Source organism: Haliaeetus leucocephalus, unplaced genomic scaffold, assembly GCF_000737465.1.
Source record: "Haliaeetus leucocephalus isolate CR32 unplaced genomic scaffold, Haliaeetus_leucocephalus-4.0 Scaffold236, whole genome shotgun sequence".
NCBI classification, from domain to species: Eukaryota; Metazoa; Chordata; class Aves; order Accipitriformes; family Accipitridae; genus Haliaeetus; species Haliaeetus leucocephalus.
Window position 1 is genome coordinate 610591 of NW_010972672.1, and position 21501 is coordinate 632091.

A 21501-nucleotide genomic window follows, 5' to 3' on the forward strand; every position below is an offset into this window, starting at 1 on the left:
GCCACAGCCCCAAAGAGGGGGGGGGGGGTTAAGGGGATTAAGGGGAGAGCAGAGCAGCTAGCAGCTTCTTCCAAGCAGTTACTGCTTTTAAACACCCAAAATAAGTACAACCTCTCCCCTAATGAATTGCTTCAATTTAAGCTCAGAGCAGAAAAATTGAGATTGGGTGTTGTGATATTTCCTGGCCTTAAGATGGCCGACCTGGGTGCCTGGGGGCTTCTGGGTCTGGGGGTGCAGGAGGGCAAGTGCCTGACAAAGGTGGTTTTCCTCAGCACAGCAGGTTCCTCTCTCCCACATTAGCAATTTAGGTGATTTTTGTGCCCTGAGTGTGCTAGCCACATGGGGTCAGTCCCTGCCACTCTCTCACCACCCTTGTTGTCCCTCAAATATCAGGCTTTGCCTGGGGTGAGAGGGGGGGCAAGGGGTACACAAGAGCCATTTCCATCCCATCGGCACTGACCAGCGCTGGCAGCTGGAGCCTGTGACTTTCCAGCTGCTTCGGATGGCTGCTGTGACACATCTGTGGAAAATTTTGGGGAGCTGAATACCTGTGGGGTGCTCTGTGCTGTCCCCAGCCCACCCTCTGCCTGAAAAACGGCTGCTTGATGTGAGACCATGCTTAAAGCTCAGATGGGCTGTGGCTGGACGCAAACAACTCGCATCTCGGTGCTCCTGGTTCAGGCGAACACGATGTGGGGGAAGAGACAATAGTCCCGAACAGTCATTTCCAAATGCTGTTACTATTTATGTGCCCACATTTTCAATGTGAGTCCTGCTGCTCGTTGTTTTACCATTATAAATAGCTGTGAAGTTGCCTGGGAGTTCATGGAAATTCAGGATTGCTTTCCGGGGGAAATCTGGGGCTGAGATTTAGGGTTTTCAGGAACTATATCACCCTTTTTCTTTTTTTTCTTTTCAACTGTTCAATAGCTTAGCTCTAATAACTAGCACAAGGCTCTATAAGGCACAGAGAATTTCAGCACAGCCAAAGGCTTTTACTGGCCCTGAAAGGAAAGGCTGGGAACTGCAACGGGGAGAAAAGCAAAAGGAAAACATCCACCACAGCACATCAGCTGCCTTGTTCCTGGGTTTCATTTTTAGGGCATCTCCTCCCGGTTAGACAACAGCACACAAACCACGGGTAGGTACCGCAGTAGAGGTGAGGGCAGGAGGATGGGGACATCGGTGCTGTCAAGCTTTGGGTGATCTTATTTGGCTCATAATTTTATTTCCTGGCTTGTATATATAATTTGGGGGGAGGGAAGGGGGGTTGGGTGTAGGCTTTTAAGGTAATATAGGATCCATCCCCACAGTGAGAGCTTGGCCAGAGCCTGTGGGATGAGGCTGCTCCCCCCTAGGGAAAATCGAGGAGAGATGCCAAGTCCTGGAGGCACTTTGCTGCTCCCACTGGTTTTCTTTTGTTCTTGGCCAGCCCACGTTTTGTTTTTTTTTTAAATAATAATATGAAAAAAAAACCCAAACAAGCATCCCCAGTATAGGCTGGGCATACCGCTGGGAAGCTGCGACTGTAATCACTGGCACTATGAGGTTGTAGGGAAATATTGATAGTAAGGGCTGGTCCTCTCCAAGTGCAGCCCTGTGCTTCTCACCTCTGCTCACATGCATGGAAAATCCCTGTGGCTCTTTGTGCTCTCTGTTTTTCCAGACAGCCTGAAAGGTAACGATAGGATTTTAAAAAGGATGCTGTATGCAATCTGCAGGGTGTACTGTGAAGGAAGCCTCTCTTGCGGGTCACCAATCCTAAATCCCAATGGGAATAAGCCTTAGTCCCTATTTTCTGGGTGTTTCACCAAAAAGCTTTGATTCCCAAGCTCTGCTTATTGATGCTGGTGGGTTAAATGTATTCCCAGCTGCCCACCCCCTCCCTTCCCTGGGTACCAGCAGCCAGGAGTTGCATCCCACCCACCCCAGCAAAAGCCCTGGAGGGTTTGTAAATCAAACCCCTTCAGAGGTGGCACATGTGCCCCTCAGCATCCATGGGGCTTGGAAAGCCTCATCGGCTGTGAAATGGGAAACTCGAGGTCTCTTGAGACCTGCAAGGGTCGGCTTGCTGGAAATCAGGTGAACCACCCCAAAATGTTTTTTCTCCTGTGATGGTCAAGGAGAAGTGGTTTTTCTTGGCAGTTTAAGGAAGACTAATGGAGGTCAAGTGGGGCTTCAAGCTGTTCGTGGGAGCCAGGTCGTGCTGTGATTTGTGATGGGCAGGAAAATTGGTAAAATCATTCCTCCACCCTCAAAAAAAAAAAAAAAAAAAAATTGATGAGAGGGTTCAGCCCCAAATCCCCCCCACAGTCACCTATTTGCCAAGCTGGCAGGGGGCCCCTAATTTGGCAAAATATTGGGTTGCTGAAACCTCCAGCAGGATTTTTCCCTGGTGTGCAAGAAGATATTTGAGCTGCTTTTTAAGAAAAGCTTTTTAAAAAAAAATCCCCATTTCCCTGGGATCCAGCCTGGTTGCAGCCCCCCACTTAGCCTGTTGCATTGTCACCGCTGTGCTAATAGCAACCACCGGGCTCATCGTCCCCGGCCCCTCTGCCATCCCGCAGCCATGATTTAATCATGTGCCATGTGACAGAACTTTGCCTTGAGCTGCCACTGCCAAATAACCCTATCAGTCCATGTGTGTGTGTCCGGCCTGTTTTGGGGTGAGGAATGGGGAATTACTGATCCCTGTGCAGCTTTTCTGGATTTTTAGGGCTACTACTGCATCCCCATCCATCCCTCTCTATTCTGGACCAGATGATGACCACAGCCCCACCCCAAAGGTCATTTTTCTCACCTCCTCTGCCCTGTTTCTGCATGTTTTTTAGCCAAACTATGTTTTCGCTAGGGCAGATGGAGTTATAAAACCTCATAAAAAGAGTGGCAAATCCCACCCTAATAAGTCAGTTGGCTCAGGTGTATGTTGTAGCTGAACACCTTTGGATCACCATGGGACTTTATTAACTTCTACTTGTTGCCTTTATCCAGGTCGTGGGGTGTGGTGAGCAGTGCGAGTTCCATGACCTTGCCCATAACTTCTTTGGTGGAAGAAGCACCCCTTCTCCCTTCTTTTTTTTAATGTTTTTCCCTTTATTTTAACTAGTTTTCAGTCTATAACCTTCACAGCTTTTTTGGGGTGTCCCGTGAGAGTCGGGACCTCTTTCTTTGGCACATCACACCCAATCCCGTCTCCATCACCTAGAGCTCTGCTATAATCTCTTCTAACCTGGCAGCTGGAGAGGGCATTTTCCCAGGTGATCCCCGGTCCCTGTTTGGACAGACATCATTGTCCCCCATCTCGTCTTCAAGCTTTCGGTGAAGCCTGCCTCATCCTTTCTCCTTACCCTGGATCTGACCTTTTCTCCCTGCTCTGGAGCTCCTGCCAGCAGCTGGGAGATGCTTGTCCTGATATGATCGACCCATTTTCCCCTCCATCCCATACTGGATATTGCCCCAGGTGAAATTAAAGTTCGATACTGGAGGTGCCTGTTGGAAAGGCCCCTCCAGGGGCTTATTTGGGCCATGGCCAAGGATTTTCCTGGTGGATTCAGCCGTCCTGAGACCCTCCCGAAGAGCAGCATCTCCTGTGGTGAGTAGTGCTTTTGTCTTTGGGTTCAGGGTTTGGGGTTGTTGGGGTTTTGCCTGGATGCAGAATGGGGTAACTCTTTGAGATGTCAATTTTTTATTTTTTTTTTTTTTATTGCTTGGCAGCCAGTGGGTTGTAATATTGCTTGTAAAATCCAGGTGTTCCCTGATCATCCACACGTAGGGGGAGGACTGGTGGGATGAGTGCTTGGGACATGGAAAAGGGGATGGAAATCCCAGATTTCTAGAGTTTTCTGCACTGGTGGGGACTGCAATGGTCCCAGGTGGCTGCTTGCCTCTGCAAGGGTGCTCTGCTTCTGGGTGCAAGCAGTACCCTTTCCTGCAGCCCTGGAGATGACCCAAGGGGGCCCCCAGCAGCTCATTTAGAAACAGGGAGAAAGTCCTCCAAATAGAATAATAGTAGTAGTAATAATAATAACAACAAAAAAAGCCAAAGCAGCGGAATGGGGAGGCTTAGCGCTGCCACAACTCTCATGTGTGGATTTGCAGGTGTGTAGTAAGGGCTCAACTGGACCCATCTCAATAACTTTGAAAAAAATCCCTTTAAAATTATTCCCATATAAATGCATGCTTTTTAAAATCATTTTTTTAATTTCCTGCTTCTGCTTCTAATGTAACTACCTGAGGATATGTGAAGCCTGCAAGGGAGCAGGGTGGGAGGGAGCACACCATGTCTTGTCTTGGATAACGCTCTTGAGTTAGTTTGGATCAAGTTGCCTCAGCTGTAAAGGTCTCTGACGTGGCTGGGAGGAAAAACTACCCTGGGGAAAGAGGAGAAAAACCTGCTGCCCAACCTGCCAGTGGAAAAATAATTGGGGCTTGAGTGCTTGGTCATCAGCGGCAACTTTGGGGGCTGCTAAAGCATCTTTTAACCTACCTTTAGGTAAAAGAAATGCAGCTGTGCCTTTGCTGGGTGGCGGGGGGACGTGACGAGTGGGTGCGCTGAGCCGGGGAGAGGTGGCACCCATTCCTGGTGGGCTATCGGCCCCAAAAGGCAGCGTAGCCACCAGGCAGGTGGCAAGGAGGCAGCAGAGGCGGTCAGGGCAGCCTGGGACGGGGGAGGAGAAGCCAGTGTCACCCCACGGGGTTGTCACCGCGGGTGGCCCCTTGCCCGCCTGGAGCACCGGGTGCCTGTTCCCTCGAGCGAGGGCTCAGCCAGTGCCGCCGGACCATGCCCGCAGGTAATTTTTCTCCCTGCTCTATGCATTAATCAAATAATTTTACAGGCAAGAGGGAAGGGGGGGTGGAAAACCAGTGTTGTGTTCCCCCACTCTTTCTCTAACCACCCCTGCAATATTTTTTCTGCACGCCCCCGGCTATTTACTGCTGCTTTGCAAACCGAGAAGCAAAGCCACGCTGCTTTGCGAAGTGAAAACCCAAAGATCTGCGGAGGCTCGACCGCTGCCTCGTTTCCCATCAGCTGCTGCCCTGTCTCCCCTCCTGTGGCTTTTGGCCACGCGTGTGCTTCTCCGCGGCCCCGGACGGTGTCACTGCGCGGATGCTGCCGGCTGTGCCAAGGGGTTGAGCTGACACCCAGCACGGGGTTTTGTGGTTGAGCTGTCGTCGCAGCCAGCGCCGAGCCCGGCAGTGGGATTAGCTGTGCAGTGGCTAGCAGAGGGAGGCTGTGAAAGAGATTTCTCTTACCTTCGGATTACTGCAAAGAGAAAAGAGTTGCAGCTTTATTTTTTTTTAAAACTCTTTTTTTTTTTTTTTAATATTCTTTTGGAGCAGTCCAAGAAGAGGGTTGTCTTCCTTGTGCTGCTGCAGGAGGGGAGAGAAAGAGGAGTCGGAGCATCCCCCTGCGATCGCATCATGCCACTTGCCCGCCCCACCGGCCAAATCCCCGATGCCGCTTGGACCTCGGGTTTCAGGGAGATGACGGAGCCCTGGAAAGGTGCTGTTGGCTGCCTTGGCGTGGCCGTCTTCTTCGCCATGACCATCGGCATCATCTCCTGGCAGGCGCTGGAGCAGTCACCGGAGGAGTGGGTGCTGCGGGGCCGCACTGGTGGGATGCTGTGGGAGCGCCGCCGGGGTGCCCTGCTCCTGCGGGCGCTGCCGGCAGGGCGGACGGTGGCGGTGATCGCGGTGGGCAGCGTGCCGGCCACTGAGCCACCTCCGCCACGGGACCGCTGCTGGCACGACGGTGGGCAGTTCTGCTACGCCTGGGAGGAGGATGCCGAGCTCCGGCTCTCCCTCGAGCCCCCGCCAGCCCCCGCCACCGAGTGCTATGGCGTCTGCTGGACCCCTCTGCGCCCCGATGTGATGCTAAAGGTAACGGGGACCCCCGTGCCCTTCTCTGAATGGTGGCGTTTGGGGTAAAAGGAGCCAAAGCGAGGAGGATCTGACCTGAACGCGCAATTTCCCAGCACGGTTATGGGGTTGCACCATGGTCGGGGGCACCCCATCTTCCAAAGCCTCCAGTGGCTGGAGAGTCCCAGATGGGAAAAGCCCCTTTGGAAGCCTCGTGCCCTGATGCCAAGCCACCAAAACACCAAGGGGCTGTGGCCACCTCCTCTCAGTGCCGCATTGGTAACCCCCGGGTGGGAGAACCGTGTTTATATAGAGACAGAATAAATAACTGCCTAAGATCACAATGTTGGCGAGAAACGTGAGGCGCTCAGGAAGGTCTCTCCCAACCACAGACACAATGTGGCAGCTCTCTCGGGATGGAATTAATCCATGTCCACTGCTGCAAAAAATTATGGGGGCTTGGTTTTTTTTTTATCCTTCTCAGTTTTCTCCTTCAGTTAAATAAAAGCAGACTCTGAAAGTGAGCCTGAGGGAGGGGAAGGAAAAACCCCATCAGACTGCAGCGTCCTGTTGTGGGGAGCCCTCAGGACAGGTGAGGGAGCGAGATGAGATCTTGCGGGGATGGGGATTTCTTCCCCTTTAGCTGTAAATTGCCTGTTGACATCATTTTGGGCCAGTGGAAGGTGTTGCCTGAACACAACTGCTGCGCATGGGGCTGATTTTCCTTTGCTGACATCCATTTGGGGTGGTTGAGAGGATGAGCAAGAAAAAAAGTGGGGGAAAAAAAAATATTCTAAAAAAAAAAAATCAAAACCAAAAACCTATTGGAAAATATGATTCAGTGAAATTTAAGAGTTAAGGATAGGCTTTTTCCACTCCCCCCCCCCCTTCCCAGCTGGTGTAACTAGTTCAGCTGACACCTGGTACAGCTATTCTGAGCCTCCAGGGTTTCCACTTTAATAATTCACATCTCCTCTCCCCACCCCTTAGTGAGGCTTAACCTCTCTCTGCCCCCACGGCAGAAACAAGCTCAGGGCTCCAGGAGCGCTGCCCGAGCCTTGGGATCGGGGTCGGGGTGAATAAAACTACGTTGTGTTGAGTTGGGAGGTCGTTGTGTCCCTCTCTGCCCGTCCCACCCTCCCTCCGCAGCCCCAAATCCCCAGGCTTTCGGGGAAGCCCGTCCCCGCTTGTGAAGTCATGCGGGATGCTAAGTCCTGCTGATCCCTGCTTTGGCAGAAAGGGGAAAGTTTTTAGAGGCTTTGAAGTGAAAATTGATGGTTTCTGAAGGGAGGCAGGTCAAGGATGGGGATGTCCCCTGGGACCAGCAGCTTTTGGAGATGGCTCATTGCTCTGCTGCCCCGTCAGCCCTATGAGAAGTGCCCCAAATACCCAAACTGATTTAGTCTAGCTGAGGGAATTACTCTTTATTACTAGCCCTCAGGGAAGAGGGAGGCTTTGCCCTGGGAGACAGCAGAAAACCCACAAGTTACCCCAGGGACACTGCGGTGCTACTGAGATGAGCACTCTCAACAGGGTTAAAATCTCCCTCTGTGCATGCAGGTGGGGATAGCTGCAAATTCAGGTCATAAATTCACCCCAGAAACACTGCAGAAAGTAGCTAGGAGAAGTTTTGGGGGAGTTTTTTTGTTGTTTCATTTGTTTGTTTTTAAAAACCCCAAACAGATTTGTACAGGATGGGTTTGTGAAAGCACTGTCACTGTATTTTAAAGGCACTGCCTTGAATTTTCCACCTCCACTGTCACTCTTGTCCTGCAGCAACATGCACCTGTGAAGCCTCTTCGCTTAAACAGTTTTCAGCATCTTTTCACCGGCAACTCAAAAACCCATTAATTTTTGATAATTGTGGTGAATGCAGGAATGTAACCAGGTGGGCTCTCCGAGGCATGGGGTATCACGCGTGGGTGTTACCTCTGGGTCACCAGCCTGCTTCACAGCAATTTTATTTAAGTACATTTACCTAAAACTGGCAGGCCTTGGGGAAGATGTCTTGTGGTTTTTTTTATTTTAGAGGAAACCATAATTTTTAAGCTATAGAGTTTTTATTCCTGTGGTGGGATTTTTATATTCCTCTACATGGCTGCATGTTGAATGCAGATGCATAAGGGGAAATGGAAGAAAAATTGTTGTCTTTGGCTTTAATTAGCAAGTTAAGACTTGTTGTTGAAGGTAAACAAAGTGCATAACTTGCACTTTTGACTCTTGCTACAATTTTTTTTTTCTCTTCCTACTCTTACACCATTTGATAACTTTAATAAGTTGCAAACTGAGAAATCAAGCGGTTAGGAAGAATTTCAGCATTTTGTTGTACCTGGAAGCCCAGCTCTTGTTCTTGTGGAGGAAAAACTTAAACCCAAGTATCTTCTACCAGGTTAGATATGGGAAGCAAAGAGTGAGCACGCACTGCTTTTTGCATAAAACACCTAAATCTCACGGGGTTGGGGGTTTTCCTCCTGCAAAAAGACCTGTCCCATGACTGGTCTGACAACACTGGAATAACTTGCAGGGGGTTTGCCTCTCCAAATGCAATTACTCGCACATTCGTCCTCACCTCGAGGCGTTTATCACCATCTGATGATGCTCTCTTGGCTGCAGGATTGCTTCTCCATGGCCAACGTCTCCTGGTACGGAGGGGCGAGCATCCGCGCCCAGCGCTGGCCACTCAACGGCGCCGAGAGCCATGCACAGCCCTTTGTCAGTGGTGACTTCAGCAAAAACCCTGCTGGCTACGGGCCTGTTTTGGAGAGATACTTTTTAGGCTCGACAGGTAATTGCATCCTTCCCTGTCCAATGCCCTATTGCTTTAATCCCTGTGTTTCTCCATCCCTCTCCCCATCTATAAAGCAACTAGTCTAAGAGCAGGATAGATGTCTCCGAGATTAAAATATCCTACAAATGTAACGACAGCTGGCAGCAGGACACAAAGGACGGATCCCATGCTGCCTCATCCCTGGGGAAAAGGCCATGATATTAAACCTCAGTGCACCTAAGCTGTGTTTACAAGTCAGTGCCTGAGAAGATGGGATTGATCCAAGTCACCCCAGGGAAATCCCATGCTCTTGATGTGTCCCTTTTAAGCAGAGATCTGTGTCCATTGCTGCATCCTCCAACTCCACTTCAGTGGCTTCACCCTGAGCTCACGGGTCCCTGATGCTGGTATGGGGTGCTGGATGCAGGCATGAGTTCACCTGCTGTTGCCATTTTTGGGTGGATATTTAGATTATTCTGTAGAATGCCAAACTTCAGATATTCCCCCAAATTAATCAACTGATCTGCAACTGCCCTGCATTGATGAAGCTGAAGCCGCTGCCTAAGCTGAATGCAGAGCAAAAAGGCAAGAAAGGGAGCAAATCCAGCCCTTGAAAGGCATTTTGGAGGTTAAAAAGGAATAGCAGAAACAGAGAGTGGGGGGTTGCTTGCATGGCCGGATCTGTGGCCGGGATCAATCTGGGAGGTCCTGCTACCAGTTCGGCTCTGCCTTGCGCATCCCCGTCCCTGTGGCCACCAGCGTGAGGACCGAGAGGACCCAGGTGCTTGCTGAGGCACCGTTTTGCTCTTCTTTCCCCAAAGGAGTGACGGTGACAGTGGCGCCCGACGTGCCCCTTTTCGTCTCGCTGGAGAGCAATAGGCATTTCTGCCTGGAAACGCCAGCGGGGAGAGCCGCCGTGCCCCTGCGCTACCTCCTCTGCGTCAGCCCAGACGTTGCAGCCGCCCACCAGCTCGTGGGCAGCCGGCTTGTGGGGCAGGCGCGGGCGCTGCCGGACATGGCCCTCCTGGGGTAAGATGCTCCTTCCCTCCCGGCTATGGGGTTGCTTTCCAAGCCCTTATCCCGGTCGATGCCCTGAGCATCTCATGCCGGCACAAGGCACGAACCCCTCTGCCTCCCCGGCTCTTTCCACCATGCAGGTCTCCCATCTGGCGGTATCACGGCCCGGTGGGTTCGGCTGCCAAAATAAAACGAGGTCTGAGGTCGCTGGCCAAGAGGCTGAAGCGGCATCATCTTCAGGAAGGGGTCCTGGCCCTGGGCGAGCGCTGCACTGCCATCCTCGCTGCCGCGGTACGTCCCGTCCTGCCGGCCCTCGGGCTCGAAAGGCAAACGGAGAGCTGCCGTCAGCCCTGCTCTCAGCACGGTTAAATCCCTATGTGTAAAATGCAAACACGCCTGTTTTGTGGGGTGGGGGCTGGGAACCTCCCCTCCCTGAGAAGGGATGCTCGGTCTGGAGTTTCACCTTGCGCAGGCGGTGACACCCAGCAGCTGGTCCTCGGCGGCTTTGCCACTCCTACAAAACCCCTTTTTTCTGCCTTTCCCTCCCCACAGGACCACGTGCCCTCGGAGCGGAGGAAGAGGCACGTCTCGACCCGCAGCTGGGACCCTTCCCTGATCGAACCGCTGCAGCTCTCCATCACGCTGTCCCCGTACGCCAGCATCGCCTCCCCGCTCTTCTTGCGCTCGTTGCGGGACGGCGAGGCAGCGAGCTACTGGCTGAGTCTGCAGCCCCAGTCCGGGGGCTGCTCGGTACGAGACCCTCCTCCAACCCCTGAACCTGCTGCTCAACATAAAATCAAAATTAAAGCTGAATAAATGCTTGCAGAGGAGGACAACCTGATCCTCTTGTGTTGGGGGCAAAGCAATGTCTGGGGGAGCAGCTTTTCTCCTTTTTCATAAGGAAGCAGCTTTCAAATTTGCACTTCCAAAAGACACTTTTAGAAATTGCCAGTGTTCAGAAAATCCCCCTCAATTCCCTTTTTTGCATTCATTTTAATGATATGCCAATTTGCCATCAACTCAGGGATTTTTGGCAGGGGGGGAACATTGAGAGAGGGTTTACACTTCTTGCGCGTTGTGCCACAATGGTGCAAATTGTGGTATGGCAGGATGAGGGCAGAGCGGGTATCCTCCAGCCCTGCACCCTGGGGTTGTCAGGATATTTTGTGGATCTGATAGACACTTTCATCCTCTGCCGCAGGTCCCGCTGCTGACCACGTGGAAGGGGCAGCTTTGCGCCCGCCTGAACATCACCAGCGAGGCGGCACTAAGCTGGTACCTGGCACGTGCCCGGCGCCTGCGGCAGGTGCTGGGAGCCGCGTACGTGGTCTTCGAGGGTGCCGAGGGCAATGCTTTCCTGGAGCAAGATGTCCCACCTCCTGCAGAGCTGATGGGCGACCGATACACTGGGGCGCTGGCAGCGGCGCTGGCAACGCTGGGAAACGCCACTGTCATCAGCGCCGGTGCCAGGTGGGTACCAAGGAGAAGATACTTTGCTGGAGCCGATGGCTGCATGAGCTGCCTGGGAGATGGTTGAGGTGATGCTTTAAACGTGCCCTTGGGATGCCAAGACACCACTCAGCACCCAGGGAAGGAGCATGGAGGTGGTCTAGAGCAATATGTAGGGAGGGATTGCTCTCGTATCTCCTCTTCCTCTCTTTTGGAACATTTTAATTATTTTTCTTAAAAGTCTCAAAGCATAAAAATGCTTAAATGCATTAATGCCAGATGCAATAAAAACACATCTTGTCATTTATGGCCATTCAAGCTCTGGGTCACTGCCTCTTCTGTAGGAGGGAGAGGGTAAACCCTGGAGTCTTGGCCAAATCCCTGTGTTGGTAATCGCTTGTGGTGTCAAACAATTGCACTTTTCTGACTTTTCATGCTTGCATAGCCCACAACAGGGTTCATTTATTAACTATTAACATGGGGACCCTTTGGTCAAAGGCACCAAAAACTATTACTTTTTTCCCATCATTTTCATGTTTGGCAGATGCAAAGGGATTTGAAGGCTGTTTGCAAAATGACTTATTTCATGTTGTGGATGAGCTATCAACAGTAAATTGTATGAGAAGGCAACTTTGAAATAGTTCATTTTCAAAGAAAAAGCAGTTTCACATGCCAAGGTGGTGATGGGCTCTTACTCAGCCATCTGCAAAACCAGAGTTGTGGAAATCCCCCTTTTTCTAACCATTTTTTAGTCCGACCAGGATCATACCTTTCCTCGTGGGCAGTTTCCATACCAGAAGTGTTTCATAAACTCTCACATCAGCCTGACCACCTCCTGAGATGAAAAAATGTCCCTGGGAGACCTCTGGGGAGTCAGCAAATGGGTGGGAGGTTGAGGAGGAAACCAAACTCTAGGAGCACACCCCCCCACCCCGCCCCATGGTTCAATGAGCTCCAGACCATTTTTCAAGCCAAAGCTCATCATGAAGGTCCAGATATGACCCTTTTTGGCCACAAGAAATACTGTGTCCTGTATGGGGCTGCTTGATGATGTGATCCCCTAACCGCCTCCCCCTCCTCCACTCCCCCCCCCCCCCCAAAAAAACCCCAGCCAAAAAAAACGCTTTGGGGAAAAAAAATTATGGGGAAAATAATGTTTTCTTCTGGGGGGCAGATAAAACTGCTGTCAGGAATGACAGCTGCTCAGTGTGAAACAGAGGAGCGCAAATGAAAACCAGGAGGCGAAATCCTCCCTGCAGGACATGTCCCCTGTGCCATCCATGTCGCAAGGAGGTTGGTGCTTTGGGTTTGGGGAACCGCGTGGACCTGGGGCTGAGGGTGCTGTTGGGATACCCCAGCTGGTGTCACGGGTATGTTTTCTGTGAGCATTTTGCCATATGAGAAGTAGCGAGAAGACAGCTGCAACCCAGAGCGTGGCTGTGCTGCCATCAAGGTGGGCCACCAAATTGCGGTCCTCATGAGATCAAGCCAGGAGAAGGAAAGTTTTGAATAGGGGATTTGGGGAGAAGGAGGAGGATTGGGGTTGCCCAACTAGGCAGGGCAGGTGCAGTGGGTGGGAGTGGTATTGGGGAGAACTGATTTCCTTCCAATGGAGATGCCAAGTAGTTGGAGAAACCCGTATCTGACCACAGTGACTGCCAAGACAGCCAGGCGTCAGAGAGTTTCGGCTCCTGCGAGCCAGCTAAAAACATTGGGTTTGTGCTTGTTTCCCTCAGATCCAGTCATCTACCGCTCTTCGTCCAGATGAGCCCGCTGCACTCAGACTGGAGCCATGCTGGGCTGAAGGGGGTTATTCCCTCCGTGCTGCACTACAGCCTCTTGGGCTACAACTTCTTCATCCCCGATGCAGTAGGTAATAATTTCTTTTCTGCTTTTTCCCCCTATTTCTGGCTCTTCTGAAGAGACTTTTGCAGCAGTTGTTCAGGCGGGAGGAGCATGGGAGTTACGTTTGCACCGTCTGGCTTAGGTGAGCTATATGAAGGCTTGAAACACTTTGTTCCCAGTACCCAATTTTCTGCTGTGCTGACTTGATTGGGTTGCATGTTACTAGGGAATTGACTGAGGAATTGAAAACAAAAAAACATGTTGTAAATTTTAATAGGCAGCCCTAGAAGCAGCCAGGTCTCTGGGGGATGCCCTTCACAGAGCTTAACCACAGGCGGAGGGCAGCCCGCCACCTCTCGCGGCTTTGCTTGAGCTAAAACCCACCCAGCAAAAGAGAGGATGGAGCCCACAGCTGGGAAACTGCATGCCCAGGCTCCTGGCTGGGAAATAGATGTTCCTAAAACACTAGCAGCCCTGCTCCAAGTTTGTGTTTCTGCTCCAAAGCACAATGGATTGAGAAATCCTTAAATAAAAACATTATAGAAGTCAAGAAACAATCCTTTAATTGGGGCCAAGCAGCTCGTTTTTCCCCTCTTCTTGGAGGTGACTGGGTTATTTGTGTCTAAAACGTGCCCCAAACACAGAGAGGCTGCACGTGAAGTGTCAGACCCAGAGAGTGGAGCTGCAAAGGCAGTCCTGAAAAAGGGGGCTGTTGAGCAATGTTTCAATTTGGCCTCTATTTTTAGCCAGTTTTCCTTAGAAAACAAGACTTAGGCGATCACAGCATGCCAGTTCCCGCCCCAGAGATGTGGAACCCATTGGCTTATTTCAGTCGAGCTGGATGAGAGAGCAGATCCCCCCTGCGTGGAGGGGGTTGTGGCGTGCGGCCCGTTGGGTTGTGTCACCACAGCTTGGGAGATGTAATAGGGAACAGGGGCTGGTCAGGATGGGAAAAGCCTCTGGCAGAAATGGGGTTTTGTAGATGGTTTGGGTGAGCCCTCGGTGTCGGGGGGGGGGGATGGGGGTTATACCACTTCTAGGAGAAGCTGTGCCAGATTTTCGGAGCTCCTAGGGATGCTCCAGCCCCAAGGGCTTCATTTCCCTTTCCCTGTCCCATCCCATCCTCTCTTGTTCTTCCCAAGCCCCTCTCTGGTGTTTCAGAGGGGAACTGGAATGCCCTTCCATGACATATTTCTGGTTAATTAGTCAGCAATACTGGATCCAAACTAGAGGAATATTTTCTTGTGATGCTTCGTCTTTGCACATCAAAGTGGCAAAGGAAAGTCCAGCATTTTCCCAACGCTTTTCTTTGCAGGAGAGAAATCCTATTTTTACAATGCCCCAGCATGTCTGGTCCTAAAATGGCCAGAGATGGATGTCTGATTGACGTTTGCTGATGGTGCTCAAGGAAGAAAAACACGGGTGGGGAGAATTCAGCCCCTCTTGCAATGGGGTAACATGTCCTGCCCGCATGGTGAGCAGGTCGTTTGGGACTCATCCCACCATGAGATGCCCCCAAGCAGCTTTGCTCAGCTCCTTGTCCCCGGCAGGAGGGAGCCTGGCCAGTGACACCCCAGGGGACCCGGAGCTGTACGTGCGGTGGCTGCAGATTGTGACGTTTCTCCCCGTGATGGCCTTCAGCACGCCGCCCTGGCTCTGCTGCGACGCCTGGGTATGTACTCCCATGCCCTGTGGAGGAGGACACGGTGTCCCTTATATGACAAACACCCCCAAAAGCCATTAAGGTCCCTACTGGGGAAAGCCGAGGCTAAAAATCTCTGTCCTGTTCTTGCTACCCACAAAATCCTGCTCCCTGCCCCAGCAACCAGATCGCTGTACGCTCTCAGCAGTATTTCTGCTGCAAAATTCATGTGAGTTTTTGTGGCTTTATACTTCACAGCTATGTGCAACCATGGGACCAGTATCTGCAACACCTGTAGAAATGACAGCAATCGTCATGTGTGTCTCTCCCTCCTTTTTGCTGCTGGAGTTCTTTAACTATTTGGTCAAACTATAATTAATATCTACAGCAAGGTGAAGCCTGCAGATTCACATTTGAGATCTTTTTAAACAGTTGGAGGCATTTTCCCAGGGATGTCACCTTTAGGGCAATAAAAGGGGAGAGTGATTCTTAAAATTAGGGGGGCGGGGGAAATGTCATTAAATCTCTTTGCCAGCAGCAAAAAAGTTCATTGCTTTGGTTAGACATCAACACCTTGGTGGATATCACCAGTCAGCCGCTGTCCCCAGCTTTTGCATCTAATGGGAATAAATCCACTGTATGAACCCTGTTTGCGCCTTGTTAGCTGCCATAACTTGACCAGGATGTTGCAATTTGCTAATCTCTCTTCCCAAGGGGGGAAAAAAATAAATATGTATGTATGTATATTTTCTTTTCTTTCTGCTTGTTCTGCTGTTTATTGGGCAAACGACTTGTTATGGGTTTCTTTTTCTTCCCCCACCCTGCAGGTCCTGAATCTTACCCGGCAATGCATACAGAGGCACCAGGACTTCGTCGTGCCGCTCCTCCTAAAATACAGTGAGGAATGGCTTAGTTTGGGGTACCCCATCTTCCGGCCGGCATGGTGGCTCAGTCCCACAGATCCAACTGCTTTTACCATAGAGGATGAATTTCTCATTGGAGATGAGGTAGGAAATGTGGGGACTGAATACCTTCAAAGGGTAAGTGGGGGCAAATAAGGTGCCCCCTGTGCTCGCCCATCTGCCTCTTTGCATCCTACCTGAAAACAGTGCTCATACAGAGGTTGTGTGAAACTGAAGGGCTGAGGGGACCCTGTTGGCTCCTTCAGGTTTGCAATTTAGAAAATTGTGCCTCATCCTCCCATTTTTGTAAGGAGACCTTTTATTTTGTGCAGTGGCATCACTTTATCTTTGTCCCTCCTGCTTTGCCTGGGTGCAGCATCCCAGCAGCTCAAGATTTTGGCAGTTCCTACATTGTTTTGTTTTTTTTTTTTTTCATTAAAAGCATAATCATAGTATTCATGGTATTGCATTCATTTTGCATGAACACGTTGGGCTGTCTTTACATGGAGATGCTGCTAATCATGGGGACATCATCTCCCTAAAAAAAAAAATCCCAAACCCAAAAGCAAAGCTCAACAGGAGCTTGTTTCTTGTTTTAATATAAAAGCAGCTTGTGCTGCAGAGTTATCTTTTCGGGCTCTGCTTGCAACCTCCAACAGATACTGCAATACCTGATTTTCAAGCTTGAGTTTCTGGCCACAGATTCTGTGGATTCAATTTATAGATTTTTTTTTTTTTTTTTTTTAAAAGGAAACTTTCACTGCAGGAAATTACTTTTTAAGAAGCAGCAGAAAGACATTTTAGCAGAGAGCTCAGATAACCAGGTGTGAAAGCTTTAAAACACACATCCTTGGCACAAATGAATTCTAGACTAGCATTGTGCAAGCACAGAAGTTGGAGGGAACTGAGGCTTTTCTGCTGTCCCAACATGCTGTAGAGCACACGTTTGGGCAGTAACAATGGTATTAGTTAAAACTGTGAGCATGCTAAAACCTAGTTCCTTCCCCCAAAATCTCTCAAACTGAAGAATCCCTGATGCAATTGAATCAGCCAGGGCAGAAATGTGGTCTGTGTTAGTGAGGTGAGATTCCCAGTAAAATACCACAAACTCGGGGGGGGGGGGGGGAACAGTCGGGGCAGCTTTAGCCTTCTCTCCCAGGAGGCGCAAAGCTTTGGCTTGGCTGAAAGCTCCTAAAATACGGTAAAATGTGATGTCTGCTCCACAAACTTGTCAGGGCCAAGCCCTTCTGGCAAAAAGCTTGCCTGATTTCCAATCCCTCCACCCCCCTGAAAGAGCCTGAGCTTGTGGCAGGAGAGCCCAGACAGGGGATGTTTTGACTTGGAAGCTGGAAGAATAGAAATGCACTCCAAACCCAGCTTTGGTGCAATTTGGAGCATCATTAACAATAAACTACTGGAAAATACACAGGGGGGTTCTGTCCTGGTATGGTCTGAGGCAGGACTAAGTGCTAGGATGCTGGGATAAACCTCTTGAGCATCGTCCCTCAGTGCAAGCAGGGTGCTGACAAACTCGGCTTTGTGCTATTGCTGAAGCCCTCCTGCTTCTGAGTTGCGTCCCAGGCTTTCTTGCAGGTAACTCTGGGCTGCTTTGAAACCTGACTTTCAGGCTGTGATTTGTACATGCATTACTTCCAGATGTCATTCATCCAGATCTCTTGGCAGCACACTTTCAATCTGAATCAGGCCGGACAATGTATCTGTCAAATTAGCAAGAGTGCTCAATAAGCAGTTTTTATGTCAGATTTTTGCTGACTACCAAGGGAAACAAACATCTGCTGCCTTTGAGCAGACAGGACAGCAATGCCTCTGGGTTTCTGCAAGCAGTTTTGGGAGGCGGTGGTGTGGGACTGCAGTGGTCGGGGTGGTTTTGATCCTTGACTAGAGGTCTTGATGGATTTAACACTGCACAGCCATATTCCAGCATTGCTCATGAGCAAACTTCCACTACTGCAAAAAGGAATTGGAGCTGACCGCTATTGACTCCTTCCAGCAAAGCGTACTGAAATATAATAGCAAAGAGACAAGTTTCACTGATTTGGCAAAAAAATATTGTCAGGTGCTGTTTTGTGGCTGTGACGCAGCATCACTGCTTGTCAGTGCCATCTGCCTAGTGAAAGTGGATGCTGCAAGAGGCAGGGAAGCCAGGTCTTGCTGCCAAATATATTTATGAAGGCCAGGAGGGTCCAAAAGTGTCCCCCAAGGTGTGCCAAACACCACAACATCTCCCTGGGACAATGCTGCCATGTAGCTCAAGGAGCATCACTAAGGGGTGCAGGGATAAGTCCCCAGCACTTGCTCTTTGCTGTTGACCAGGACTTCCAAAAATGGGGTATAAGAGGGACTGATCCATAAATTTCATATCCAGTTTTCACTATTTAGCCTTTTTTTTCCCCCTCCTTTAATGGTCTTTCTAGAGTTTTAATTTTTTTCCTATCATCCTCTCTTTTTTTTCATCATCATGTGAACCCAGTTCTGCACAAATACAAATCAAAGTCTCAGTGTTCAAGCAGATTTAAACTGAAGCCAAAGCAGCTAGTTTGGTGGGGGGTGGTTTTTTTTTTTTCTTTTTAGAGAAGCTTTGTTTTTTCTTGCAAAACTCTTATTTAGGGCCCTGAAAACCTCTTTCAGCTTCTGAAGTGAAATAATTCATCAGGAATAAATATTCTCAGAATGTTGGAAACTGCTTTTCCCATAAAGCAAGGAGGAAAAAAAAATAATCTCTAAAGTTCCTTGGAGACTGGATTACTTTGACTAAGTCATTGGGGAGGAGTGAGCAGAGCACATTTCTCCTTATGCCTCATGTCTGAATGGGACTCACTGATTTGTGACCCAAGTGCAACTTTTTTATGCTTTCATTTTTATATGCTGTTTAAAATGCAATTGCCAATATGCCAAGGCTGCCGGCTGGGATTTTCATGAACATTTAACGGCATTGGGCAGCTAAATCCCTTGAATCTCCAAAGGAGCCTTGAGTCCATAGAATGATAAATGTGAATATGTTGCCTGAGATTCTGTATATCATGTTGTATATTTTAAACACAAGCTTTTCCTAGGGTTTATGTAACCTGCAATGCTTAATTAGTCTGAGAGGCTGAAACACAAATCTTTCTTCTAAATGCAGGAGAGAAAAGGTGGGGAGGGAGGGTTAAGTTGCCTGGAGAGCAGCCCTGAGCAGAGGGCTTTTGAAGCCCTCCTTTTTAGCAGCCTGGAGCCAAAGCTCTTCTCCCACCCCTATAGCGTGTTCCTTTCTAATTGAAATACAAGTTTCTGCTTGGTTTCATACCAGATTATGAAGATTATGGGAGGAAAGGGAAATTCCCAATTCTGCCCCAAATCCCCTATGCGGCATGGGGATGTCTCTTGCCCTGACTCTGTGCCGCCAATTCCCATTGCAATCCTGCAAAACCTCCTTGGAAGCTGCCCCGTGTGAGCCTGAACCCACCTGCAGCACCTGGGATTTGCTGGCCTGCCGGCGCCCACCCTGTCTTGCTCAGCCTAGAAGCACGAGTTTTATTTTGCAGGAAACACAGATTTCTGATGGCTTTTTTGTTCAGGTCTTCCAAAATATGAGCTGGATGGTCTCTAGGGGCTACTGCAGGCAAGTAGTAGAAGATCCCAGTACCAGTCAGATGAAGGCCACTGCATCATCCTTTCTCACTGCAATTCAAGAACCCTTGAGCTTACCAGCTTTGGCCTCTGCTTCTTGCATGGATGGATACTTTCATTTGCAGTGATGAGCCAGACTTCCTGATCTTCTCTGTGGTTGTTTGCCTGTCCCTTCAGCCTTGTGGTTTGCTTGGCACAGCTAGCGGTATGTCCTGGCTAATCCTCCAACTGCTAAATTTCTTTCTTTTTTCTTTCTTTTTTTCACTGCAGGTCCTGGTTGCCCCAATAACAGAAAAAGGGCAAACGTGGAGAGATATCTACCTGCCTGGAGAAGGGCATCTATGGATGGACACCAACACTGCCCATGTGTTTGATGGAGGCACCATCCTCAGGAATTACTCCGCCAGCCTTGCAGAGGTGCCGGTTTTTATAAAGACCTCCTAAATTCACAGACTGCTGCAGCTTTTGGACAGTTGACCTCTTTCAGAGCAGCACTGGCCCAATGTGCTCGCTCTTCCTTGAGACTATTTCAGCCTATTTGCACTTTTCCAAGACTTCCCCCCCCCCTTTTTTTTCCCCAGCAGAAATTGTTTGAATCTTTTATTATTTGCTGTTATTCTTAAATAGCAGAAATACAGCTTTGGCACAAACATACATCCATGCAGAATGCTGACCTATATCTTTCCAGGGTTTTCCCGCTGCAATATGTGTGTGTGTGTGTGTGTGTTTAGGTGGGCACATCCAGCGTTTCCAGATCCCCGGCACCATGCTCAAAGATGTGGCCTTGTCCAGAGAGTGGATTTTCCAGAATGGGAGATAAACATCAGCTTATACCCAATGGGATGCTTTGCATTTAAAGAAAAAAGTATATACAGGGAAAACTAAATATGATAGCTCCGTTCATGTGCATGGACATCAGGCATGCTAAATGCTACCTGCTTCTCTCATCTAATCCTGTGTGTATGGTCCCCCAGGAGACTCTTTGGTAACAAGAGCCTGACTTGGAGGATAAATGGAAAACTGGGTGAATTCCAAGTCTATTGGAAGCAGGTTTCTGTGGAAGAAAACTAAAATGGATCAAGCAAAGGAGTGGCTCTAACAGAGCATGATGTGGACAGACAGGATGATTGGCCACCTTGGAATACAAACTCCAGAGTGCAGCGCTGAACTCCTGTGTGCCCCAGCTAGTACTTTTCACTGTTTGTTGAATTTTGGTTTTTTCCAATTCTTTATGGCAGTGCAAGAGGGATCCAGTGTGACCAGCCTTCTTCCGCCCAGCAGAAACCATATCAATAGACAAAACAGATGTCCCACATGCTGAATATGCATTTAGGGAGATGATTAGCTACTCTGATAACCCAAGTTATGGATTAATGGAACGTTAATGGGGTGATTTCACAGGCTAGCATTTGAGGGCAGAGTGAAGTGGGAGTGAAGAGCAAGTTTCAGCCTGCAGACTGTGCTACAGGCACTGCTGTCAGGCTTGGGTGCACATCCACCCTCCAGCAAGGAACGGCATCAGCAAGCAACTTGTTTTTTTGTGGCAACTGCTGCTGTACCAAGCCACAGCTCTGCTGAAAAAAATGACATGTAAGGGGTACCAGCTCCTCCCAGCACTTTTTCCCTGAAAAGGACAGGAAAGCAAAACAATACAAATAAATTGGTTTGAGCCACAGAAGCCTAGGGCCCTGAGAGGTGAAGAGCTGAGGTGGGGATGTGGGGAGCCACTCAGCTCCTTCCCTGCTCCACAAGAGGTGCATGACTGGGCCATGGGGAGCACCCAGAGGAAAATGATGGGGCTTGAGGAGGACAACCCAATGCACAGCCAGGGGTCTAGGCCATTCCAAAATACCCGTAGAGATTCGTGAGACACAGCAAAAGGCACCAGTTGAAAGAAAAGAACCTCTCCCTAACTGCAATACAAAACTTGTTTATTTGAAGGGAGGTCGAGCTAGGGAACAGATTGCCCAGAGGGGTTCCGGAGGCTCCGTCCTTCGCGATCATCAGAGCCTGACTGGATGCAGCCCTGGGCAGTCTGCTCTGGCTGACCCCGCTCCAGCAGCGGGCTTGGACTAGGTGGCCTCCAGAGGTCCCTTCCCTCCTCCTCAAATCCATGATTTGTCATGAGAGGAGACGACAGGAGCAGTTCCTGCCTCAGCCGGAGCTGTGAGGCTGCCTTGATCCTGTTCGCTGCCACTGCCAGAGTCGGAGACAGCCCAGGTTGCGACCGTCCCGCTGCCACCGTCCAGGTGCCCCTCAGCAGCCGCACAACCACCACCTCGAGGGCCTTCTGTGTCCCTGGGCTCTTTGCGCTGCCCCGGCAGGTGTTGGTCGGGGGCGAGCGCTGCATTTCCCTTCTTGGTAGGATGTGCTACCAGGCCCCGCGCCTGGCA

At 50.0% G+C, this 21501-nt stretch overlaps 1 protein-coding gene across 1 annotated transcript; it reads left to right on the forward strand.

The window, feature by feature from the left end:
* Nucleotides 1-5421: 5421 nt before the first annotated feature.
* Nucleotides 5422-19552, forward strand: LOC104832079 (SITS-binding protein-like). The gene is made up of 10 exons (XM_010568054.1): nt 5422-5880; nt 8473-8644; nt 9448-9655; nt 9784-9934; nt 10196-10393; nt 10845-11113; nt 12829-12965; nt 14488-14609; nt 15407-15586; nt 19379-19552. Exons 1-10 carry the CDS (start codon nt 5422-5424, stop codon nt 19550-19552), a joined length of 2070 nt encoding a protein of 689 aa, XP_010566356.1.
* Nucleotides 19553-21501: the final 1949 nt, after the last annotated feature.